This window comes from Erithacus rubecula (assembly GCF_903797595.1).
Source record: "Erithacus rubecula genome assembly, chromosome: 6".
In the NCBI taxonomy this organism is placed as follows: domain Eukaryota; kingdom Metazoa; phylum Chordata; class Aves; order Passeriformes; family Muscicapidae; genus Erithacus; species Erithacus rubecula.
In genome coordinates, this window is record NC_136688.1 from 9,860,857 (window position 1) to 9,879,870 (window position 19,014).

General features: G+C 62.6%; 2 protein-coding genes across 2 annotated transcripts; one reads left to right on the forward strand and one right to left on the reverse strand.

The window, feature by feature from the left end:
* Positions 1–17: 17 nt before the first annotated feature.
* Positions 18–2,315, forward strand: MED19 (mediator complex subunit 19). The gene is given in 6 exon segments (XM_079308773.1): positions 18–376; positions 863–1,119; positions 1,193–1,289; positions 1,368–1,394; positions 1,397–1,461; positions 1,583–2,315. Coding segments are annotated over 6 exon segments (708 nt in total). The 5' UTR covers positions 18–177; the 3' UTR covers positions 1,646–2,315.
* Positions 2,224–14,485, reverse strand: ZDHHC5 (zDHHC palmitoyltransferase 5). The gene is given in 12 exon segments (XM_079308761.1): positions 2,224–3,436; positions 3,689–3,846; positions 3,848–4,570; positions 4,704–4,816; positions 5,529–5,652; positions 6,071–6,203; positions 6,286–6,377; positions 6,725–6,827; positions 6,927–7,099; positions 7,184–7,341; positions 7,599–7,720; positions 13,225–14,485. Coding segments are annotated over 12 exon segments (2,169 nt in total). The 5' UTR covers positions 13,329–14,485; the 3' UTR covers positions 2,224–3,270.
* Positions 14,486–19,014: the final 4,529 nt, after the last annotated feature.

The following is a 19,014-nucleotide window of genomic DNA, read 5'->3' on the forward strand; positions in this document are numbered from 1 at the left end:
AATGGCGAGCGGCGAGGCGGGCCCTCCCTGCGCCTGCGGGCCAATGAGAGGAGAGAGAGAAGCAGCCAATCAGAAAGCCGGGACAAGTCTCCCTTAGCACGGAGGGCAGGGGCGGTGCAGGGGCGGTGCTCGGCCAATGGCGGGGCGGGGCGGCCCCGCGCGGGGCACGCCGGGAACATGGAGAACTTCCCGGCGCTGTTCGGCGCGGCCGAGCCGCCGCCTGCCGCCGCTGCCGCGCTCGGATTCGGGCCCGCCAAGGCGCCCGGCGCCGGGGCCGCACCGCCGCCCGCTGCTTCGGCCACCGCGCCGCCGCCGGGCGAGGACGCGGCCCGCAAGGCCGCAGCCGGCCCCTTCTACCTGCTGCGGGAGCTACCAGGTGCGGGCGGGCCGCGGGGCGGGGCGGGTGCCGCGATCGACCAATCAGCGCGGCGAGCAGCGGCCTCGGGTGGAACTGACAGCTCCAGGAGCCAATGAGCTTTGGGGGCGGGGTCACGCTACGCGCGGTCCGCTGGGGAAGTGGGCGGCGGGGGGACCCCGGCCCGGGAATCCCGGTGCTGGGAGGGTGTAGTGGGTCCCGGGGCCTGGGCACGGCTGGGGAGTGGGCCCGGGATCCCGGTGCTGGGAGGGTGCAGGGGGCCTGGGCACGGCTGGGGAGTGGGCCCGGGATCCCGGTGCTGGGAGGGTGCAGGGGTCCCGGGGCCTGGGCGCGGCTGGGGAGAGGGCCTGGGATCCCCGTGCTGGGGGTTCCAGAGCTTGGGCACGGCTGAGGAGAAGCCCCGGGGATCTCGGTGCTGGGGAGTGCGGGGGCCTGGGGTGTCGTCGGGGCCTTTCCTCCTCCCCATCTCCTCCCGCGGCTACACAGGTACTACGGAGCTGACGGGCAGCACCAACCTGATCACACACTATAACCTGGAGCACGCCTACAACAAGTTCTGCGGGAAGAAGGTGAAGGAGAAGCTCAGCAACTTCCTCCCCGACCTGCCCGGCATGATCGACCTGCCCGGCTCCCACGACAGCAGCAGCCTGCGCTCGCTGATCGAGAAGCCGCCCATCTGTGGCAGCTCCTTCACCCCGCTCACGGGTGCCATGCTGACTGGCTTCCGCCTGCACGCCGGCCCGGTGAGCCCCGGGGCCTGGAGCCGGGGCAGGGGGAGGGGCCCGGCACGGCCTGACCAGCCCCTTTTCTCCACAGCTGCCCGAGCAGTGCCGGCTGATGCACATCCAGCCGCCTAAGAAGAAGAACAAGCACAAGCACAAACAGAGCCGCACGCAGGACCCCGTCCCCCCAGGTAAGGGCTGTCACAGCCTCCCTTCTCCCCTTCAGCACCGGCAGAGCAGCGGCTCATCCGGTGCTTCCGCTTCTGCAGAAACCCCCTCGGACTCCGACCACAAGAAGAAAAGAAGAAAAAAGAGGAAGATCCGGAGCGGAAGAGAAAGAAGAAAGAGAAGAAGAAAAAGAAGGTGAGCAGCAAGGCTAGAGTCCAGTGCTGAGCCCGTGGACCCTGAGGGGCTCTGTGAGTGACCATCCCCAGGGGGCTGCTGCTGCCTAGCAGCTCTCACAGGCTCTGTCTTTCCTCTGCAGAACCGGCACAGCCCAGAGCACCCGGGGGTGGGCAGCTCCCAGGCCAGCAGCAGCTTACGGTGAGGCCACGCCGGTGACACCCCAGGGATCCCGTGGGAACAGCCCCAGCTGACCCCAGGGACACTGGGGCTGGCCTGTGCCCCTGGCTAAGAGGACACCCCTGCAGCCCCCCCAGGACCAGGGGCACGAACTCTGTGGATGCTGACCTCAGGCTTCTGTACCTGAAGAACCTGGAGCATCAAAGCCTCTTTTTTAGTGACCTTTTAAAGCCTGCTCTGAGGAGGGGCTGGTGGCTGTGGCTGCCGTGACCCTTGGCTGTCACGGAGGAGCCCAAACCAAGGTGCCCCTGGAGCGTGCAGGGTGCCCTCCTTTGGATCTCAAACCTCACCAGCACCCACAAAACCTTCCCTGGAGCCACTTTTCCCATGCCCGGAAAATCCTTACCTTTTGTGGGAGCAAAGTTTGCCAAACGCAGCTCAAAGTGGTGCCTCCCCAAAACTGGGTCAGGCTCAGCTCCTACCAGAGCCCCTTCTCTCTCTCCCTTGGGATCAGGGGGGAAGGCCGAGACCCTGAGGATCAGAAGCCCTGGAGGAGCTTCTCCATCCCTGGACGCCAAACAAAGCACACGCACGGCCCTGGGGTGGCTCATTAAATATCCTTTTATTCCTTGTTTTTAAAATGGCTGATAATAATAAAAAACCCTGGCGTGGCTGTGCGGGGCCACGGGAGCTATTGCCGTAGAGAAAGAGTCCAGTAGTGCCGGCAGGGCTTTGGGGACGGGGAGCACGGGGCTCCTTGGCTGCGCTTTTTTGGCATGTGATGAGAAAATATTGCTTTCCGGGGATGCACCTGCCTCTTCCCCGAGCGAGCGGAAATAAAAACACCCCTGCGACAGCGAGAAACCTCCTCGGAATCATTAACAGAAATTAAAAAAGGCAACAAAACCAACAATCCCCCGACCACAGCCCCTGGGGAAAGAGAACAAAGAGCAAAAACTGCGGGTGTGGGACGCTGGGGCCTCTGCGCCAGCTCGGGCTGGGGTTGTGGGGGTGCTGCCCCCACCCTGGGCCCCCCACGGGGCTGGAGGCTGCAGACACCACAGAGCAGGGAGGGGAGTGTCCAAGGATGGGTACCCGGCACCCCCTGGCCCCTTCAGGAAGGGAACAGTGACACCCAGCACCTACCACAGCTCCTTCCATGGGTGCAGGAAGCAGCCCCACGTCCCCTCCTTTGGGGACAGGGACAAGGTGGGGGTGCCCAGGCCCTGAGCAGGGTGGTTTCTTCCTCTCTCTGGGTAAGATATATAATTTCTGCTTCTTTTCTTTTTAATATTTATATTTATATATATAGATATTTATATATACACACACCTGGTAACTCGGAAAGAGAAAAAAAATAGAATCCGTAACAATAATAATAAAAAAAAGTATTCTGGTTTAAAAACAATCCGTTCCTACCACGCCAGGCGAGCGGGTGATTGCACAAGGCCCACGAGTGGCTGGCGCAGCCGAGGCAGTGCCAGGGCTGTGGCCCCCCCCAGCCCTCCCCGAGCCCCCCGCGGGTGCCTGGGGGGCACAGGGAGGAGCAGGGGGGCCCTGCCCGGCTCTCCCGGGAGTCCACAAGTGTCTGGCAGAGGCGGGTCCCTGGGGGCCGCCGGGGAGGAGGGGAGGGGGCGGCGGCTCTGCCCCTCATACAGAGATCTCGTAGGTGGTGCCCCCCACGCCCGAGACTTTCTTGACACCTCCGCGGGTGGGGCTGCTGAGGGGCACCGACCCCGGGCCCGGCGGGGCCGAGCCCAGGCTCTTGGGCTGCCCGTTGGACTTGCTGTAGGCTGTTCTCATCTGCACCTCATCCCTGTGGGAAGGAAGCACGGACACGGGGTCAGGAGCAGGGACAGGTCAGCAGCACAACCATGCCCTCCCCAGGGACCACTAGCACCCGCTCCTGATTCTGAGGGGCCCACGGGGGTGATGTAAGAACATCAGCTCGGTTCTGGGAGGAGCAGGAAGATTTCCCAACATCTCTCCCCAGGATCAGGTGCCCCAGGGATACTGGGTGAGGGTCCCCCCACAGGCCACAGACACCCCGAGCCATCACAGCACTCACTTTGGCGCCAGTAAGGGCTGCAAGGCCACCTCCTCGGTCTCGGGGCCACCGGCCTGAGAGGTTGTTTTTTGGCTGCTGTAAGACACGGATTTGCCCAGGTGGGGGGCGGCGGGCTGGTCGGGGGAGCCCAGCGAGCGCACCCGCAGCGCCGGGGGGGGGCTCGGGCTTGCCGAAGCGGGGCAGGGCCGGGCGGGTGAGCGGGTTCTTGCCCAGGGGCGAGCGCTTCGAATCGTCCGAGGAGGAGCTGGTGCGGGGGGCGTTGCTGGAGCCCGGCGTCGACTGGATGCCCGAGTCTGCCAGCCCCGCGTCCTCCTCCCGGCCCGGGGCCTGCGGCTGCTGCAGCAGCTTCTCCCGCTCCTGGATGGAGGCCACGATGTGGCGGGAGAGATTGTCGTAGCGCACGGGCGAGGGCTCGCGCGGCGCCGCGTGCTTGGGGGAGGCGGCGCTGGCGAAGCGGCCGTGCAGGTCGGTCTCTCGCTGCTGGGCGATGCGGGCCGACAGGAAGGGCGAGGTGTAGCCCACCGGAGGCTCGGGCTCCGGGCCCGCCTGCACCGACTCGAAGTCGGGGCTGTCGGAGGGCGTGAGCAGGCTGTCGTACGAGAGGCTGCCGTTGCGCGTCTGGTTCACCAGGCTCTTGTAGGAGGTGGAGGTGGTGCCCTCCGAGCGGATGGACTGCAGGTGGCCTGTCTCAAAGCCCGTGCCCTGGGCCGACTTGAGGCTGGAGGAGCGGGAGCCACTGGAGAGAGGGTCAAAGTGGAAGCTCTTGCCGAAGGTGGGCGAGCGGAAGCTCTCGGGTTCCAGGCTTGGCTCCGAGCGGTAGCTGGGCTTTTGGCCGCTGTCACAGATGGAGTTGGGCTCCTTCAGGCTGTTCACTCGGCTCAGCTGAGGGGCAGAAGGGCAGCAGTTACCCACAGAATGACCATGGGGCCCCTGTGGAGCTCCCAGTGCGCACCCTAAACCAGGAATGGGGTGGCATCCCCTCGGGGCTGGTTCCCTGCATCGGGCTCAGCCTTACCTTGGCGCTGGTGGAGTGGGGCAGGGCCGCCGAGCTGCTGCTGCTGCTGTAACCGGGCCGGTACTTGTACATGGTGGGAGTTGGGGGGCTGTCCTTGCCTAGCAAGCTGCTGTCTGCGCCGGGAGAGAGAGGCACGCTCAGGACAGCTGCGGGCAAGGAACGCGCCGAGCCCCACCCTCCCTGCCCGAGAACCGACTCGGAGCCTGGGGCGGACACACCGAGGGCAGGGACGGGCTGGAGGGGGGGTGCAGCGGGGTGGGAGAGACAGATCGGGAGGAAGGGTTGTCCCCACAGCCACACGTGTGGGACTGGCACTTCCGTGCCCCTGCGGCAGCCCCGGCTGGGTGACACCCTGGGGGTGCACGGCACGGGGGTGCCAGGGCGCTCGGTGGGACACACACACAGCACAGCCCTCAGCGGGCAGCAGGGCGGGCAGCAGAGCCCAGCCAGGCCCGGGAGAGCTGCGGGGTCTCCAGCTGCTGCGGGAAGCAGCTGCCACAGGCTCTGCCCATCACATCCCACCTCTGGCCAGGCCCACATGGAGCTGGCCACAGACGCTCTGTGCCGCTGAGCCAGGCCCGCCACCACTTCTCCTCCTCCATCCTGGCAGCGCGGCGGCTGCAAGGCACAGCTCCTGGCAGCTCCGGACAGCGCCATGCTGGCTGTGAGCTTCCCGCAGGCTTCTCCAAGGGCAAGGGGCCACATACACCGGCCCAGGAATGCTGATGTGCTCCGGGTCTGCCCTACGGCCCTGGCTCCTGGCCTGCCTGGTGCAGCCCTGGGCTCCCCTCCCAGCGGCTGCCAGGGCCCTGGTGCCCTCCTTACCCTCAGTGGTGGCCAGGGTTAAGTGTGTCCTCAGGCCCGTGTAGCGGCTGAGGTCGGGCTTAGGTGGGGGTGGCGGCTCGGCGTCAGCAGACTGGCTCTCTGTCACCTCCAGGCTCCCCTTGGACTGCAGAGACAAAGTGCAGGCGGGGTCAGGAGGGGCCTCAGCCTCGGCCCCCCCGGGCTGGCAGGGCACAGACAGCAGCGCTGGGGGCTCCCACTGCCTCCCAGGCCATCCAGAGAACAGGGGGTGGCGCGTGCCCCAGGTGGGTGCTGGAAGTGCCAAGGATGGGGAACCTCCAGAGAGTGCTGTGTGGGGAAGGATGGGACCAGTAAGGGCAATGGAGGGGGCAAAGCCTCATGTGGTCACTGCCACATGGGAGGGGGACGGTTCCCATCCCGCAGGGACATAGAACAAGACGACATGGAGGGGAACAGGGAACGTGACCAGGCTCACTCGGTTCTCTACTCACGGATGCAGGCTTGCACCCCTGGGCTCCATGGAGGGCCCCAGCGCAGGCAGCGCTGGTCCCCACCTTCCTCACCTTCGTCCTTTTCAGCTCTGTCTGGATACCATTGTCCATGATCTTGACAGTGATCTGACCGTCCGACACCTCGGGCCGCAGGAACGGGGGTCTCACCAGCACCGTCTGCTCGGCCTTCGGGCGCCCGAGGTACCTACGGAGGGGATGGGAGGAAGGTCACGGCCTGGAAGCCTGGGATGCAGCAGTTTTTCCAGGGATGCAGAGGCCAGGCTCACCTGGGGGCTGGGGAGCTGCAGAGCACCCGGCTGACATTCTTACAGCAACCATTGGTGAAGGGGTTGACACCACCGCGGAACTTGCCCGTTACCTGCAGGACAAAGGACTGTCACAGCCAGCCATGCCAACTCCCTCAGGACATCCCCCCAGGATGGAGACAGAGATCCTGCTCCCTTTGCTAGTCTGTTTCAGTGCTCAGCTACCCTTGGGGGAGCAGGGTCTCCTCAATTTCACCTCCTGGGGCCCAGAAGTGCCTCCCTAGCTCCATCCTCTGACTGCATCCCCATGGATGCAGCTGCCCCTCAATCACCCTGTGCTTTACCTCCCCAGTTTAAGGGCCTTCCCCAGCTCTAATCCAGCCTTTCCACACCCATCCTCTGCTGGGAAACCCCAAAATCTCTAGGTGGCCTGGTCAGGCTGGCAGTGCCCTGGACGTACCTGTTCATTGGTAGTGCGGCCCCTGGCCACGAGCACCACGTGGAAGCCCGTCAGCCCAGCGACGGGAATGAAGAAGAGCCCAGCCACGCACATCACCACCATCCTGCCACGGGCAGCTAAGGAGCAGCCACAGCCCCGCTGGGCACCACGCCGCCCCCAGAGCCCACCGCCCGCTGCCCATTCCCGCTGCCCAGGAGGATACGTGACGGCCATGCGGACACCGGAGAGCTCCTCCACCTGGTACAGCACGTAGAGCAGCCCGAAGCCGAAGACGCCCATGATGTGCGTGGTGAGCGACAGCAGGAAGAGGAAGAAGTAGCGGTAGTTGCGCCGCCCGATGCAGTTGTTGACCCAGGGGCAGTGGTGGTCGAACTCCTGCCGGGATGGGGCGGGGTGAGGGGGTGCTCCTGGGGCTCCCTGCCCCGCAGGGGGCTGGAGGAGGCCCCGGCAGCTCCTCACCTCCACGCAGTTGTCGCAGACGCTGCAGTGGGAGCAGCGCGGCGGGCGGTAGAAGCGGCAGGTCGCGCACCACTTCATGCGCACCTGGATGCCCTTGATCTCCACCGTCTTGTACAGCGGGGCCCGGAAATCGTCCTCCTTGTCCTCGTCCTCCTCAGCTGGTGGGGACACCCCAGCATCACCTTTCTGTCACCCAGCACAGGGACAGCCAGGGATTCCCAAACACAGGCTGTGGGTGGGGGGCTTCCCCAGGCCCTGCCCCGGAATCCTGACACTGCCTGCACCCCAGGGACCCAACATGGGGTGCTGAGCCCGGGAGGAAGACTCCTCACCAGCCTTTTGGGACCCAGAAATCCCCTTTACCTCAGAGGAAGGGTGCAAGGAGGCAGCTCTTCTCAGACAGAGCCAGACTCACCTCGGGGGAATATGCCCGGGTCCATGAAGGTGGCCATGCTGAAGTTGGCCAGCACAAAGAGGAAGACGACGGCATTGTAGGCAGGGATGATTGGGGACACGTAGAGACTGAGCCCTGGGCACCTGCGGACACAGCAGCCGTGGGACCCTCGGACCCCTCGCTTGTGTCACTCCCACTGCCTCCCACTGTCCCAGGGGCTCCCAGCAGCGCATCCCACACCCAAACTGGAGCCACTCCTACAGCACAGCCTGACCCTGGCCTGGGGAGCACCTGGGGGTCACAGTGGGATGTGCTCCAGGCATCCACCAGGAGCAAAATTCCCCTTAGGGACCCCACTGGAGGGTCCCACAGAGCAGTGTGGGGAACAGGGAAAACCACACTGATGGAATGGGGGGCACCCAGAGGACCTGCCAGAAAGCACCTGGACACTGTTGTCCCCGTGTCCCACCAGCTGCTCAGGGGCAGAGGGGACCCATGAGGCGACATGAAACCAGACCAGCTGCGGTGCCTCCAGAGCCACTCGTGTTCCTCACATCCCAGAAATAGCTCCAGCAGGACACGGGAACCCCAGCCAGCAGCCAGCTCCTCCAAGAGGCCCGTAGGAGTGCAGGGAGGGAATCACCCTGCTCCCTCCTGCCCCAGCGGGCGGGCTCGGGACAGCGGGCTTCCCCCTTGCAGGCGCCAGCGTAATTCCCTAATCTGCTTTGCTGCTGGGATTTAATCCCACAGATCTAGGGCAGCATCTGTCCCTCTCTTCCCCCACCGGGCTAAGTGCCGATGGATTTAGGTGGCCGGAGCAGCGCGGGGCTGGGAGGGCAGGGTGACATATGGTGCCAGAGCTGTAATCCCCACAGGCTGGGGTGAAGGGGCAGGCGCTGGCCCTGTCCCCTCCTCCACCACCACCCACGGGGACGGGTCCCACCGCAGGATGAGGCAGCTCCATCCTTGTCACAGCAGCTCCGAGAGCCATGGCAAGGCTCTAGCAGGGAATGAGCCCTCGGTGCAGGGCTCTGAGGAGGGCAGGGAAGCACCCCCAGGTGAGGAGCAGCAGCTGTGCCAGGAAAAATGCCCTGGGCGGGGCAAGAGAAGCGGGAACACCCTTCTGGCACACACCCGGCAGCACAGAGGGTGAGGTGGGCAGGGCTCTCCCAGCTCTGGGCACTGTTCTGTGCCCAGGGAGGGAGGGTGGGAATCATCAGTGGGACCCGCTCTCACAGGCCAAGGCTGAGGCTGTCCCCATCCTGGCACAGGGATGAGAGCAGGAGGGCAGACTTTTGTTTGCAGCACATCCCTGGCAAGAAGCACAGCATGCCCAAGCCACCAAGCACACTCCTCTTCTTTATCCTCCTCCTCCTCCTCATCCTCCTCTCTGACCCCTCCAGGCCCCAGACACCACACCAAGTTTCTCCTTCTCCTTCTCCACATTCCCCAAAGCCTCTTCCCCCCACGTTCCTGAGGAGCTGCCCTGGGCATCAACCTGGCATCTCCCGGGATAGCAATGGCACCTCCCGGGATGACACTGGCACCTCCCGGGATGGCACTGGCACCTCCCGGGATGGCACTGGCACCTCCTGGGATGGCATATCCCAGCCCAGCCCCCCAGCTCTGCCCCGGGCTGGGGAGCGGCTCCTCCAGTGGCACTGGCCATGCCGGCCCTGCCACCTCTGCTGGAAGCCAGCCAGGAGGATTCTCTGCGGCTGGGACGGGCTGGAGAGAAGTCCTCCTCTCCAATCTGTGCCCCAGAACCCTTGGAGAGCAGTGCTGGAGGCACAGGACCTACGTGACAGCGCCAGGCCACAGCCCGAGCAAAGGAAGAATCACAGAATCATAGAATCATGGAATTGTTCAGGTTGGAAAAGCTCTCCAAGATCACCAATTCCAACTGCTTCCCCAGCACTGTCAGGGCCACCACTGAGCCATGTCCCCAGGTGTCACAGCCACATGTTTGTTTTTTGGTGACTCCACCACTGCTCTGGGCTGAAAAACCCTTTCCATGAGGAAATTTTTCTTAATGTCCAAACTAAACCTCTTCTGGCACCACCTGAGGCCGCTTCCTCTTGTACCATCACTTGTTCCTTGGGAGAAGAGCCCAACCTCACCTGGCCACACCCTTCTGTGAGGGGGCTGTAGAGAGTGAGGGACCCCACACCCCTGAGCTGAACTCCTACTCCACTTGAGAGAAGCCTCCCTGGCTCTGCTCTCCACTGGACAGAGAGGGCCACGGGGCTCAGAGGAGCCCTAAGAGCAGGAAATGCCCCTCCAGAAACCCTGTGGAAGGAGCTCCTCTTTCCAGGAAAGGAAATCCCAGCCCAAACCTTTGCTTGAAAGAGATGGAGAGGAGCCAGGAAGACCCATGCCCGGGCAGCCATCCCACACAGGGAACAGCCAACAGCCAGGCTGAGCCAAGCACACAGCCTGCATCCTGAGAGACAGAGCCCAGGGAGGCAGGGAAGGATCCAGCTGCCTTGGAAAGCTCTGGGGCAGGCAGAGAGGGAAGGACCAAGGGAAGGGAACATCTTTGTCTTGTCACAGCAGTCAGCCCTTCCTGGAGGGACACAGAGCTCCTGGGGCAGGACAGTGCCCAGCAGTCCCTTGGGCTCAGACACATTGACAAGACCCCCTGGATGGGATTCACAGGCCAGGGCAAACACAACACCCTCCCTAGGGAACACCAGGACCTGCTGCCTTCCTGGCTTACTCCCACCCAGGGACCCTAGTGCTGTGGGAGGGAGGGAGGGAGGGAGGGAGGGAGGGAGGAGGGAGGGAGGGAGGGAGGGAGGGAGGGAGGGAGGGAGGGAGGGGAGGGAGGGAGGGAGGGAGGGAGGGAGGGAGGGAGGGAGGGAGGGAGGGAGGGAGGGAGGGAGATGGGTATCTCCAGGGAGCCAGACTTCCCAGTGGAACCATGCTGGTGACCCCAAAGTCAGGGAGTCACCTCCTGGAACCATCCCCACCCGTTGGAGGGATCAGGGTACTCTTCAGGGAGCAAAGGTGCTGCCCATCCCTGAGGGAACCTCCTTATCAGGAGAGTGATGTGTTCCTGCCTTTTGCTCTCCTGAACTGAAGGAACTGGACTGCCTCGACCCAGGGGCACACAGGGCAGGAAGAGCAGGAGCAGGAGCAGGAGCAGGAGCTGGAGCAGGAGCAGGAGCTGGAGCAGGAGCAGGAGCAGGAGCAGGAGCAGGAGCTGGAGCAGGAGCAGGAGCAGGAGCAGGAGCAGGAGCAGGAGCAGGAGGGAGGCTCCTCACCATCACAGCCGGCCGCGCAGGTCCCGCAGCACCCAGCGGGCTCCCCCTCGGGATCGGGATGCAACACGCTCACGGCCACAGGAGCTGCTGGGACTTGTCCCTGGCAGCACATGAGGGACTTGGGGGAACCTCGGGCACCATGAGTCACACCGGGATGCAGACGGGATTTCTGCTACCAGTCATGCCCCTAGAAGCCTGTCCCTCCCTGCTGGTGTCCCCCTCCCTCCCCAGCCACTCACCCCCTGCACTCTCCCAGGCACAGCCTTCCCTCCCTGCTTACTTCCCAGGACTCTGACCCACGGGCTCTCCAGCTCTCCAGAGGCCTTGGCACAAACCACATCCCTCACACGAGTTTGGATCTGACTGGGAGCAGGCATGACAGCGTGTCCCAGTGGCACTGCCAGCCCCAGGAGGGGAGAGCCAACTGCACTAGGAGCTGGGACCAGCCAGTGGGGAGATGCAGGAATGGACAAATGGACTCCAAGAGGGAATTTCCAGCCTAAATCAGCAGCTGAGAGCCCAGCAAGCCTGGGACCCCCACTCATCCCAGGGGGAGGCAGTAACATCCCCTCTCCTGCTGCCCCTCCCTGCAGTGCAACCAGCCTAATTTCCACAGCCACGTGCCCAGCAGCAGCTCCTAATTAAACTAATCAATTAAAGAGAGTTTTGGCCCAGAGATACAAATCCTGGATGGACTGAAAGGCATCCAGTGGACAGGCTGGAAGCAACACAACTGGAGCCTGAAGAGCCGTGCTGACCCCTGGCTGCTCCCTACTTGGGGGAGGCCTCCATGGCCCACTCCCACAAGCTTCCACTGCACTTCCCTTAGGTTGGATGCTGACAGCAGGAAGGGGTGTCAGCAGGCAGTCTGCTGCTGAACCAGGCAGGAAAGGGGCATAGTGGCCCTTCAGGACCACGCAGGAGGCAATCTCAAGCCCCACATCCCTGCCAACCCACTCCAGCACCTGGTGGGCGCTGTCCCAAGGAGCCATCCCGCGGAGCAGCGCAGCTCCCTCAGCCAAGCCCCGTTGTGAACGCTGTGCCCGGGGTTTAATGGGATGCTCTGAAGTAGGATAAATAACATTGCTGACCTGCCAATTACAGCGACCTGCCCAGGTGTTCCTGCCCCGGCCAAACCTGCTCCGAGGCGCCGGCTGCGGCGCTGCCTCTCACCGCCCGCTGATAAGCGGCTGCTCCCGGCACTGCTCGCACCCGTGCCTGGGATGGGCTGCAGGTCCAGCTGTCCGGCAGCCACTGTGCCAGAACAGAGCCAGCCCGTCCCCTAAGGTCACACACGGGGTGGCACACACAGCTCGGAGGGCACCGCCTGCTCCCTCTGCTTCTCCTTCATCCCCCTGGCACAGGAGCAACAGGCAGCAACTTCCACAGGCAGCCTGGAGCAGCCAAACCCCGAGCCTGGAGACCGCGTGGTGTCCCAGCAGGGGACGGCCACACGCTGCTGAGTGACACTGCCAGCTGCACCCCCGCTCCCCTCTTTGCTCGTCAAGTTCCGCTGTTCCTGCCCAGTGGCTGCCAAAGTGACCTTCCCACCACCGATGGCTCCTTCCAAGGGAGTGGCAGCAGCCATGGCACCCATCCCACAGCTCCAGCTGAATCCTGTGGCCCCAGCAGGAAACCCCCAGGGAGTGGGAGAGGGCCCCTGAGGCAGAGGGTGTACGTGCTTCCGCACACTGCCAGGACCCCAAGCACATCCCCACTCAGCCCCTGGGATTTGGTAGCCACACATTTGGTGCCAGGCTGGCTGAGCCACTCTCTGCCAGGCTCCCTGAGCACCTCAAGGTTCTGCTCCCCCGCCTTCACCCCCCTGGGCACGTCACCGAGGCACGTGTCCACCAGGCAGGGAAGAGCAGCAGATCTTCCCAGGGATGTCACCACGCCTCTCCAGCACCGGCACCATCTTCCAGCACAGTGGGCTCCCACAAGGCCCAGTGACCTGCTGGCCATTTCCCTCTCCAGGGACAGGGAACCCTCTTGCCCCAGGGCAGGGGACAGAACTGCACAGGGGTCAGAGTTCTCCTCCCTGAACTTTCCTTTGTGGCTCACGAATCGATTACGAAACTAAAAATAACACGTGTCCTGCCCCAGCCCACCAATCCACCTCCAAAGGAGAAAGTGATCCATGCATTTTTCCACCACAGGTAACAAACCAGTTCCCACCCAGGCTGACCTGGAGCTGAGTGGTGCCTCACCAGGACCACCAGCATACAGCCTCCCCTGGGAAAACTCATGGAGTGAAATGGCTCCTGCTGTGGCTGCAGCACCCAGAGCACAATATCCCCCTTCCCTCTGGGAGGAAATCCCAGCTCCTCTCCCCCGTCCTCGCCAGCCCTCCCCACTCTGGCCAAGCAGCTGGGACTCACGTGAAGGCGAAGAAGAGGGTGGTGGCTCCCACTAGGAAGATGGCAGCAGCAGAGACCGGGACGTACTTGCTGGGTTTGAATCTCTTTCCAGAGGCTGCTGGCATGTTGGAGCTGTGGTGGGGGGTCCGCCCCGCAGCATAGCCCAGGCCCCAGGGGACTCAGAGCAGGATGAGAAGGGGAGGGGGACAGGGGCTGAGCCCTACCCTGCCCCCACACCTGCTCCCGGGGCGGACAGTCCGGAGAAGGGTCTGGAGCAGGAGGCCCAGGAGAGGAGCCCGCCCTAAGCTCTGCCCCGTGAGAGCTCACGGGCACAGGGAAGGAGGGTTAAAAACATTAAAAATTCACAACAGAGAAGGGGATTTGGGTTTAGGACAACCGTTGGAGTGGGAATGCTGAGAGCCCTTCCAAGCCTCAGTCCAGGCAGCAGCCCACAGGGAACAGGACTCCAACAGGCAGGGTCTGAAGGGAGGGAATTCCCAGGCTCAGACAGAGCGCTTCCCACCCAGCCAGCACCCCGAGAAGAGCACAGGATCAGCAAACTCCTTGCAAAAAAGCCACCCCGGGAGCCTCAGGGAAGCCACTTCTCCTTTTTTAATCCGCCTCTGCTGTGCCACAGCCCCTGGTGCTGCACGGGAGGAGGGGGTGGTCTCTAAGCAATCCCAGCTTCCTCACAGAGCTGCTGTGCCTCCTCCTCCTCCCCTTGCTGGAGGGGTCACTGAAACACTCTCCCTGATTTCACCGGGATCTGGGGCTGGCTGGCGGTGGCCGTTTAATTTTATTTATTTCTCTCTTGGTCTGTTAAAGCCGAGGAACAGCTGGTGCAAGGTTGAGCTGTAAATCCTTTCTTTCGAGGGGGGCGGAGGGGAAGGTCTGGCGGATTGTGGGTTTTCCTACTTGCTCCTTTCTCCTGACCCCCCAGGCCCTTCCATGGGCTCAGTATCCACTTGGCGGTTGGGGAGTGACAGGAATTGCATTAAATCTTCTCTGCAGCAACCATTTCCCAGCAGGTGAAGGGGAAGGGGGTGTTCAGGGAGCACCTTTACAGCGCCCAGCAGACACCAAACGCTGGAAGTGTGCTGAGCAGTTCTGCCTCACCCATGGCCCAGGCGTTGTTGGGGGAAACTTCAGTTTGTTCCAAACAGCTCCATTTTCCCCTCCCTCTTCTTTGGTTAAAATCCTTCTTCATTCATCCATCCATCCATCTTTTAAAAAAAACTACATAAAACCATTAAAACTCGAGGTCTGGTGCACCACAGCTCACCTGGAAAAAACAACACCAGAAATTAGCATGGCAAGAGAAGGGATGGAGCCAGCTGTCATTAGCCACAGCAGCCTGGCCACAGCGTCTCCTGTCCCAGCCCAGGGGCACTGGCTGCTGCAGGAACTCCAAGCCACCCCCTCCACCACTGAGAAACCCACCCCGAGCCCTGGAAGGACTGGAGGGACACGATGAACACCTTCCTGCAGCTCCAGCTCAAATCCCAGCACCAGCGAGTGCTGGCTCCCTGAGGAGCAGGGGCGGAGCAGAGGCTCCAGGACTTAACAGAAGGGTGAGTACCACAGGAGGAAAAAACATCCAGGAATCTCACCCCCTTCCCTGGAGGGTAGGAGACAGGAAAGACCCATGGAAAACACCAATCCCATGATAAGAGGTGGCCTTTGCAGCTCTGGATTCATCAGGAACCACAGCGCCAGAACCAGGAGGAGGGGATTTGAAATGACAGAGCTCAGGGATATTGGGAACAAATTCTTCCCTGTGAGGGTGGTGAGGCCTCAGAGGCTGCCCAGAGGAGCTGTGGATGCCACATTCCTGGAAGTGTCCAAGGCCAGGCTGATGGGGACTTGGAGCAACCTGGGAGAGTGAAAGCTGTCCCTGCCCAAGCAGCCACAAGCCCATCATCCAATCATATCCCCACCAGTTCCTGCTGCTACAGCCAGCACTCCTCACCCTGCCACCGTCTGTCACCATCCTCCCCACGCTGCCTCCACAGCGCTGCAGGTCCAAGCAGAGCCTGCAGCTCGCTCCTTTCTCCCTTCCAGCTTTCTCTGCCTCCCCAGTTTCTCCTTCGGGGTGGGCAGGGAGCTCTCTAGCGCTGACCCTAAACGTGGGGTGAAGGTTGGGAGAGCTGCAGCACCCAATTAGAGGCAGGGTTTTAATGACAAGGATGTGCTACCATCGAGTGCGCTCAGCCCCGGCTCACGGCGTCAGTGGACTCACCCAGGAGCCCTCCCGCCACCTGGCCTCTGCAGGACCCAAGCTACAGCTTCCCACCCCAAGGTTTCCCTGCCCCTGGGAGTGAGAGCGAACCTGGGGCCAATGCTCTGCAGGTTTCACCTGGCAGCAGCTCCTGAGCGGAGCAACTCCAACAGTAACACCAGGGAAAGCTGTTTTCTGTAGCAGGGACAGAGTTCCCTGGAGAGCAGCAGCTTCCCAGCCCCGCTCAGCCTATTCGGGGAAGAGCCCAACACCCCACAGAGCCGAGCCCAACAGCAATTCCAGGGATGGGCTATCGGAAGTCCTGGCCTGACATCAGGGCTGATTGCTTTAGCAGGAGCAATCTGCTCCCCGAGCACCCGGCCCTTTGAACGCTCCGCCATGGAGGCACGGCCACACCTCGGGTTCAAACAGACGCTGCCAGGCAGAAGGAGTTGTTCCCTGATAATTCCTCCTCCGGAGATCCCCACCCTGCCCTCGCAGGGCGCCATGGGCATGCGTCTCCTGCTCCAGCCCTTCCAGACAGAGATCCAGGCACTCCAGCCCTTCCACAGGGTGATCCCGGCGGAGCTGTGCGTGCCAGAGCCAGCTCCCCATGGAATCAGGTACCCATGGGACAGGCTCATGAGCAGGGGGAGAGCCCCAGTGCTGTCATTAGTGACATCCCAGCGAGAAGTGATGCACATGCATGCCTGCTCCAGCCGCCTGTGCATGGAATACCGCCACAGCTCATCAAACAGGAGGCTGCCGAGCCCATCCCGGCTCCCAGAGCCACCACACTGCTCCAGGGAATGCCTGCCTGATCCCCCTGGCGTGCTGAGACCCCGCAGGACCCCCCCAGCCCTGCTGCAGAGGCTGGGACAGAAGCTGTCAAAGTGCAGCAGAGTGCACTGGGAGCTCTGCTCTGCAATCCTTAAGGAGTCCAGGAGAAAAACAAGGAAAATCCACCCCAAATTCCCACAGACTACACAAATTCAGACCCCAATTCTCCCAAACACACATATTCTTTCCCAGCCATCCCCTTCACAGCCCTACAACCTGCCCACCTCTGGTTAACTGACCCTTCCTTTCCCTCCACCTTTGCCCCAAATCCTTTGTCTCTCTGGCCACCTTGTCCCTATCCACAAAGGCCACTCACAGATCGCCCTGTCCCAAAGAGTTCCCAACTTATCTTGCTTACCTGTGGCCTACATGGGCTCTGCTCTTGTCTCCCATTCCTCTCCCTCTGCCAGTTCCAGCCCAGTAACTCCTCCTCTCCTCCAGACCTGCCCTGCTCCTTCCTCCCCTGGCGCCTGTGTCACTGCTCACTCCCCCTTCCCTCTCCCTCAGAAATTCCACCTGGTTTTCCCATCCCAGTGCCTCCTTTTCGGAGTACTTTCCCAGTTCTGCTCTGCTCAGCCACCTCTGGAGCACTCATCCCCACTCTCCAGGGTTTCCCTCCACTCATACAGGGGAGCTGCTCCTGTTTCCTTCATCTCCATTTCTGGGCATTTCTTTTAATTCCAAATTCCCTCCCTTGGGATATGTGCAAGCATGACTGCTGCCACCTTCCATTTACTTAAGCCTGTGTCTCCTTGTCTCCTCTTCTTGGGTCAAGGCCCTGCAAAGCCACACTGATTTCCTCCTTTTACTCCCCTGCCAGCCCCATGCTCCTGCTTCCCACCAGACTCTGCTCATCTGCTCTAGCCCCTCTCCCCTTCCCACACATAGCCAGGTGCTCCATGGCTTGTCCCTTCTGGAGCAAGAGGCCCTCTCCACCTCTGCTGGGACGGAGACACACGTGTCTCCAGCTCCCAACATTTCCTCCTCCCTCACTTCATCTCCTCACCCTGCTCCTGTCCAGGAAGGAGGAAATGCACCTCGGCACCAACCATGCTGCTCCTGCCACCCCTGGGATCCACGGCACAGGCAGGACGGGGTTTCCTGCCGGGTACTGGATCCCAAACCTGCGTCACTCTCCGGGATCCGCAGCTCCCGACCTGCCCCGACCCAGCCGAGTTCCCATGGCGCAGAGCGAGCACACAAACAATTCCTTCCACGTGAGCAACTCCCAGACAGGGCAGATCCCAGGCTGCACGGAGACGGGATGTGCCTTACCTGTTTCCCACCTTGTTTAGATCCCAGGGTTCCATAGAGCCATTCCTGAGTGCCTGGCACTTGGAGTGAGTGAGGGGCATCCAGGGAACAAGGAATTTTCTGCTCCCTCTGTCCTTGCACAACCAGCTAACACTTCACACTTCAAAATCCACCAGAGAAAGGGAAAATTTTCCCAAACTGGCACTGTGGTCAGAGCAATGCCAGTGTGAGATCCCCACTGGTCACTGCCCTGCCTCCAACAGGAGCACCTGCCCCAACAGGGCAGCCCGGGGTCACTTTCCTGCTCTAATTCCAAGGACAATGCACAGCAACGTATGGCATCCTGCACACCTGCCTTTCTCTCAGGCAGATGCACAGAAAGATCAACACATAACATGGAGAAATATTCCACTGCAGACAGCCAGAAGGCTGGAAATCACTCCGTGCTTATCTCCTGCCCAGGGCTTACACGGATCCCATCCTCCTTCCCCAGCCCATCCTGCTGGTTTACACGGGATTAGCCCCATTTTATGGGCAAAGCAGGAGGAACAATGCCTCATCCATTGAGGCCACGTCCCAACGGGCCCCACAGCGAGCAAGGGGACAGCGCCAGCCTCTTGTCACTGCTTTAGGAGACACGGGCACAGCGACAGGTGGGAATATCCCAGACAGGCCCCACACAGGGGAGTTCAAGGTCTCCCCTTGGACCCCAGCCGATCACCACCTCTCCATTCCCGGATGGGGCTCCTGGCCTCGGGAACCAACAGGAATAAAGCAGCACCTGGGCCCGACAGAGGGACGGTGGTAACTGGATTAAGCTCAGAAAGAGACTCCAAGATAACTCTTGGCTTTGATCGAGACAAGGCTCTGGTTGTACTTTACACACCCCAAAAACCCGAGCAGCCCCTAGTGCAGAGAATCCTGCTTCCCTAATGCCCAAATCCAGCTCCGTGCCGGGGCGGGAGCCGGCAGAGCCGGGGGAACCACTTCCCGGAGCCACGGGGAGCACAGGGGCAGCCGATCCCCGCCGGAACCGGAACCCCGGGGCTGGGGACCTGCACAGCCCAGGTGCTCGGGAATGGGGAATTCTGAGGAGAGGCCAGGCTGGACCCCGGCCAGCGCCCCCAAAGCCGGGAGCAGGGGCTGTGCCGTGAGGAGAGGCCGTGCTGTAAGCAGGGCACAGAGGCCGAGCTCCGGTGCCCCAGCACAGGCGGTGACGGCACCGGGGCAACCGGGCACGGGCCGGGTGCGGGACAGCGGGACTCCGCCGGCCGCTCCCCGGCCCCCGGGCGGGTTCCAGACGCGGGGACGAGCCCCGCTCCCGGGCGCAGGGCCGGCCCCAGCCCGCAGGGCACCACTCTCCGCCGGCCCCGGGCCCGGCTCCCCGCGGCACGGGAGAAAGTCCCGGTGCAGGCGGGGCCGCGGGCACGGCAGCGGGGCAGGAGGAAGCGGCGCTCCGTGCAGTGGCACCGCCACCGCCGGGCAGGCGGCCGTGCGGA